Source organism: Antrostomus carolinensis, unplaced genomic scaffold (assembly GCF_000700745.2).
Source record: "Antrostomus carolinensis isolate BGI_N321 unplaced genomic scaffold, ASM70074v2 scaffold17385, whole genome shotgun sequence".
Lineage (NCBI taxonomy): Eukaryota > Metazoa > Chordata > Aves > Caprimulgiformes > Caprimulgidae > Antrostomus > Antrostomus carolinensis.
In genome coordinates, this window is record NW_010314450.1 from 1,757 (window position 1) to 8,429 (window position 6,673).

Below are 6,673 nucleotides of genomic sequence, written 5' to 3' on the forward strand. Positions count from 1 at the left end.
CCAGCACCACCAACTCCTCCTCCAGCTGGGATACCTTCCTTTCCATAAGAAGCCCCAAATGCCCCTGTACCAGCTACACCAGCACCAGCAACACCAGCCCCAGCTGGGAGACCATCCTTTCCATAGGGAGACCCAGCTCCCCCTACACCAGCACCAGCAACACCAGTCCCAGCTGGGAGACCATCCTTTCCATAGGGAGTCCCAAATGCCCCTGCACCAGCTACTCCAGCACCACCAAAGCCTGATCCAGCTGCAAAGCCATCCTTTCCATACGGGTACCCAACTCCTCCTGCACCAGCTACACCAGCACCAGCAACACCAGTCCCAGCTGGGAGACCATCCTTTCCATATGGAGATCCAACTCCTCCTGCACCAGCTACACCAGCACCAGCAACACCTGCTCCAACTGGGCAACCATCCTTTCCATACAAAACCTCCATTTCCCCTATAGAACTGCCACCTGCACCAGACATAGCCCCATCTCCAGCCGGAAAACCACCTGGGCCATACAGCAAGCCAGACCTTCCTGCCTGAGTTAAATGAGCACTAGCACGCAGGGTCATGCCCTCCTCAATGTAAGGAGTCCCTTTTTGTCCTTCTCTGTTCATACTCGCTCCATTCATATCAACTACAGCTGACAGACCATCCTTGCTATATGGGGACCTCATTCCTCCTGCAATCTCAGTATCTGCAACATTCTTTCTAGCTCCAGTTCCAGGACTAGTCAAAACTGAACAGATCACCTTTGCCACCCTTACCATCTCCCACTCTGGATGAATCAGGATCGAGTCCATCTAACACAGAACTTCCATCAGTAGCACCTAATCTCCCAACACCCCCAAAGCCAGCTCTGTAATTAATATCACCTAATTTACCATCTTGGTCATGCCAAGAGCCCACACCTTCTCCATCACCCATGTCAACGTTAACAGTATCCAGCACACCATCATCTCTGCCATCCACAGAATACCATTCACCTGCTCCTCCTGACTCATCACCAGCATCTGCTCTGCCTGTCATAGAATCCTTGCCACGGACAGGCCTTAATCTACTTTTGCCTCCTAAACCTTTTAATCCAAAACTACTACCATCTTCTGTCATTGAGTCTCCATCTAGGTCTGCTCCAGAAAACTGCCCAAACCCTGTCCTTTCATTTTTGTGGACTTTGCGTAGCCCCTCTTTTCCCAAAAATCTATGGCTTCCATCAGCATCAACGGATTGGCCTTGACTCCTGCCTTGACCATTTCTGTACCAGCCATCTTTTTGCACATCAGTGTCCATAAGATGATCTTCATCACCAACATATTCTCTGCGTCGAAGTTTCTTAGCCCTTTCCGTATCTGGTAATGTTTCTTTCATCCCCTCAGGTTTCTCTCTCTCACCTCCTTCACCCTGTCTCCTCTTTCCTTTGGCATCTGTAGTGAAGATGCGTTGTTTGATTGGAGGAGATAATTTGCAGGAAAAGAGAGAAAAAAAAAAAAGAACAGAAAATCAATAGGTCATGAATTGTATCAACAACCAAAGCAAATGTGTCAGCATTTGTTATCATTTCATTCTAGGACACAGAAACATAATATATTTAAGTAAATTTAAATTCTGTTCAAATCCTGAATTTTTTCAGTGTCACATTCAGACATAATTTTACACTTCTCAGTTAAAAAGACAATTCTTTTTAGCAGAAACATGCTTATTAAAAAACCCAAACAAACCAAAAACAAACAAGCAAAACAAAAAAAAAGGGGGGCAGAAAAGGCACATTTCCAGCCTGATGGGTCTAATTTAGAGGGGATTGGATTGTATTTGGGACTCATTAGGCCCTTCTGCCTTCCCCCTCCATCCCTGGAGGAGCTACAGAATATCCCACGCACAGAGTAGCCGTCAGTTCCCTCTCTTGAATTAGAATCTCTCTGCTACTGAGGCAGCTTGCACATTTGGCATCCTGCCATCTCAGAGATGGCCAACCCAAAGACTAAAGATTCCACTTCTGTGAGCAGCTTTGTATTAATCCAAAATTCAGGTTTTTCTGAGATAAACAGTGGAGCTTCCAGGTCACACACTGTTTTGATTTCCAGGTTAGATGTCATTCTGTAGAGCGTTAACACCTCAATGAACTCAGTGGGCAGTTTCTTTGTGTGTCATCCTCAACCTGCACTTGCTTCTGAAACGTCATCAAAAAGCCTCTTTGAGAGAGACCACTTTTTGCTGCAGCAGGACCTCAACAGAAACCAAAGCAACTACCTTTCAGAAGCAAAACCATATGAGCCAGCTATTAACCTGCGTGCATTGAAAGGAGTGTTTCCCATCTTCCCAGCTGCCTCTGAGCTTCTTCTAACATGTTTAACCTCTAATTTGGAAAGAAAATTACTATCTAGCAAGACAGTATTGAATAGTATTGATAGTATTGAAAGCTCCTTGATCCCCTGCGTGGTGTACTGCGTTCACACAGTGACAGCTTCATCACAAACACATGTTGAGATATCGAGTATTTTTTGATAACTGATGGAGAACATACTACTTCATAGCAGCTGTGGAGTAAATAAGCCAATAGGATTTGTCAGGTCTAATAAAACGGGAAAAAATTGTCTCATCTGAAGAGGAAAGAGAGTCTAACCAGACCTTCATTTTTTCCAAATATAATTTAGGAACTAGAGGCTCTGCAATTCATTTCTCAGCACAGAATCATCTCAATGATTGCAATCAGGCAGTGAGAGGAATATTATTTTGTTAACACACCTCAAGCCAACACCGTGGGAAGAATACAATGTCACTTACACTCCACAATAAGCCAGGCATTTGAGGAGCAGAGTCCTGTGTCCAGCGTGTACATGCCACTGTCAGAGGGCACAACGTTTTTGATAGTCAGCTGGTGGGTCAGGCCATCAGGTGTTACGGAGATCTGGTGCTTCTCACTTGCCTCGAGGAGGTGGGTTTTGTGTAGCCACACCGCATCGTAGCAGGGTGTGCGTAGGACACACTCAAAGACAGCATTTTCTTCCTCAGGGCAACTTAGATCACTGAGAGGCTGCTCAAATCTCACAGGAATGGCTGCAATGGAAAAAAAATCAAAAGCTATAGAAAGGAAACAGAACTATTTCTGTCTTCCAAGAAAAACTTTTTGCATATGAAGGAAGGAAGAAAGAAAAACAGGAACTTGCCATGCCTGTGAGCATCGGTTTAAGGAGAAAAAGGAAAAACTGAGATGTGCTCCTGTGCCAAATTCTACAGGATAGAAAAGCAGAAAAGTAGATTTCTGTCTTTATTATCTTCGGAGACATTTATACCACACATCACTGTGACATGCTGATAATTTGTAGTCTTGAATGTATTTTAGCAGCATGATATTTGTATTGAGTTGGTAGTTATTATGCTGAGCTTGCAAAAGGAAACTATAGCATGGGTTAAGTGCAGGAATTTTCTCACTGTTTTCCAAAAGTCAAGAGCCAAACTGGTACTTGGACCTAGTCCTTTGGACTACAAATACAACAGTCATATCACATAATCACCCTCCTGCTCTTTTTTGCCTGTGTCATATAAGGAGCCTTTATTTGGCAACATATAAAGAACCTTAATCATAGAATCATAGAATGGTTTGGATTGGAAGGGACCTCAAAGATCATCTAGTTCCAATCCCCCCACCTTCAGCAGGGACACCTTCCACTAGACCAGGTTGCTCAAAGCCTCATCCAACCTGGCCTTGAACACTTCCAGGGAGGAGCAGCCACAGCTTCTCTGGACAACCTGGGACACTGTGTCACCACCCTCACAGTGAAGAACTTCTTCCTAATATCTAATCTAAACCTCCCCTCTTTCAGTTTAAACCCATTTCCCCTTGTCTTGTCATTAGTTGCCCTTATGAAAAGTCCCTCCCCAGCTTTCTTGTAGGCCCCCTTCAGGTATTGGAAGGTTGCTATAAGATCTCCCCGGAGCCTTCTCTTTTTCAGGCTGAACAGCCCCAACTCTTTCAGTCTGTCTTCATAGGAGAGCTGCTCCAGCCCTCGGATCATCCTGGTGGCCCTTCTCTGGACTTGTTCTAACTGGTCCTAACTGGTTCTAACCTTATGTAGTTTCCAGGTTTTACTGCTGAGCTTTGCATATGGCCCTCGATAAAATTTTCCAGCAAAAAAGAATTGATTGTTACAGTTGCACATCACATACATCTAACTCAGTTCCTTACATTCGGGGTCCAGTTCGGTTGAGAAAACAGGTACATCCTCCACTCTGACTTCATACACGCCTGCATCTTCTGGTTGCACATCGTTGATAATGAAATTATACTTCCTTCCAATTCGTCTCAGGCAGTGCTTTCTATATTCATCCCCCGTTCCATATCTGAGCCTCTCACCATCCTAGGAAGAGAAAGAATATATTCTGAAGAGCAATGCACAACTAGTGCGAGGCATTTCAAAGAAATCAGGCCAAATTTTTGCTAAAATCACCTTATGAATATAAGTGATCTACAGTCTATTGCTACTTACAAAGGACAGCTGGGAGTGGACAGGGCTCATTGCCTATGTCACACACAGACAATACTATGTGTGGTCAGTGCTGCATAGAACAGAGCATCAGACTCTCAAACTGGGCAGAAGAATAGTACTTTGCCAGCTCATGTAAGATATTGAAGCTTAACTAACACACAGTTACTGTAACTTCAAAGACAAGGGAGGTTCTTTGCTTAGGTTTTAGCATCCTCATAGATGGATAAGCAGGTGAGTTCATCACTTTCCTATCTGTAACATGCTTGGGTTACCTTCTCTGTGTTGTGGCTACCATGAATACCATGCATTTGATTCAGGAGTTCACAGAGTTAGTCTGACCTCCTCTTTAATGAATTCCTGTTTCCCTGTAATGAAGCTACTAACCACAGTTTGAAATTTATCTTCTAGAAAAACACCTACAGTACTGATTACAGATCACACAGAATCACAGAATGTCAGGGATTGGAAGGGACCTCGAAAGATCATCCAGTCCAACCCCCCTGCCAGAGCAGGAACCTAAATGAGATCACACAGGAAGGCGTCCAGGTGGGTTTTGAATGTCTCCAGAGAAGGAAACTCCACGCCCTCCCTGGGCAGCCTGTCCCAGGGCTCTGTTACCCCCCTGGAGATCACAGCAGAATAATAACAGAACTAGATGGGATGTTTTACTTCCTTGAGATCTTCTTTCACAGAAATTCATTACAGTGAAATAACACACTCAAGAAAGTGAATACAATCAGTTTGTTTTTCTTATAGGAGACTGCAGAATTTCTGCAGCCTGAAAGCCACTGTTAGAATTTCCTCTTACCAGAAGAGCTCATTAAGTCAAAGGGATGTCAGTAATTTCCTGTTTCCCCTGTACTTGGATCTACAAATCCCAGGTGACATTCACCACCAAAGACTCCCTGGACTCCCACACCAACACTTCTCTTTAACCAATCAAGGATTCAGCAATGTGTAGACAATTTTAAGCTTATTTGCCCTCAGCCACTGCCCAGCAGATCAAACATTTTACGTAGAAGACTTCAGTGTCTGCTATGACATGGCCAAGTCATCTCGCCCCCTCACCTTAAGCAGAGAAACTTTGCTGTTACTGTTTTTCAGGTTCATCTCCAGACTGAACGTGGCTTTTCCATCCTTGTTGACTTTGATGTGTTGAAAGTTTTTGATGCTGTCTATTAGCTGCAAAAAAAGACACAGGAACCTAATAAATGATAAAGCTGCCAAGCCAGAAGTTCTTAAGCTGTTGTACTAATGTGAAATCTACTTTTTATCTGCATAAAAAAAGAGCTAACTCTAACTTCATGGGTATGGAAGGACCTGTAAGTTTCCACAGTTTCTTCCTGTAGGCAAATTATATTTTACGTGCTGCCTCCTGGTCATTCACACACTGGGCAACCATTATTCATCCAGGTTTCTACATGCCCCTGTATGTGAAGGACAATTTTGACTCTCAGTTATACAGATTTTCAGTTTGGGGTCCAAATTCTCATCAGAGGGAACTAAATACAGATTTTAGCCATGTGGATACAGATTTTAGCCAATGATAAAAGCATTACCCTACAGTCAGCATCTCCTAAATTTTAAGAAGTGAACTTCAAAAAAGTCAATAGCATTTTCACCTGCATAACCATAGAAGTAGGATTTCTTTAAAACTTTGTCATAAATCACTCTCTGTCATATAATACAATTTTCATCTACAAAGCATTTTAGGAAGGTTTAGTCTGTTTTCAAAAGCTACCGAGGAAATACAGGACTCTGCAGTGTGTTAAAAATCAGTGCTGCAGTGATTTCAGTTTATTTTACCTCTTCTTGTTCACTCTCTCTGTCCTTCCTTAGCTCCTGCAGCTTCCTCAGCATCCCACGGAAGTCAACAATCCCATATTTCATACAGATTTTCTCATAATCTCTTCTATCTGCATGCAGCAACAGTTGCCAGACTGCTTCTTTGTCCAAGGGTTTTGGTTTTGGTGCTGGGGCTCTTAGAACAAGGAGAAAAAAAAAATATAGACATTTTGACAGACAACAAAATGTATTGTTTTTCTATACTTAATCCTCTTTCATCTCTCTCTCCACCGTTTCTCTAGTTCACTTAGCCCTGTAGATGTAGACAAGAAAGAATGGGACTCTTCCAGAATAGGTTTTCTGCATCTATCAAATTAAAAGCTGTCAGGAAACAGTCTTGCCGTGGGTCATGT

The 6,673-nt window shown here is 43.2% G+C and overlaps 1 protein-coding gene across 1 annotated transcript in view; it reads right to left on the reverse strand.

Annotated features, from left to right (window-relative positions):
• LOC104524699 (uncharacterized PE-PGRS family protein PE_PGRS54-like) overlaps positions 1–6,673 on the reverse strand; it is a gene marked incomplete at both ends in the record, with an annotated part of 14,135 nt that overhangs the window by 1,750 nt on the left and 5,712 nt on the right. Inside the window, 6 exons of the mRNA XM_029084885.1 lie at positions 52–670; positions 759–1,415; positions 2,773–3,045; positions 4,175–4,346; positions 5,544–5,657; positions 6,282–6,456. Coding sequence (XP_028940718.1) covers positions 52–670; positions 759–1,415; positions 2,773–3,045; positions 4,175–4,346; positions 5,544–5,657; positions 6,282–6,456 — 2,010 coding nt within the window. The remainder of the gene's footprint in view (positions 1–51; positions 671–758; positions 1,416–2,772; positions 3,046–4,174; positions 4,347–5,543; positions 5,658–6,281; positions 6,457–6,673) is intronic.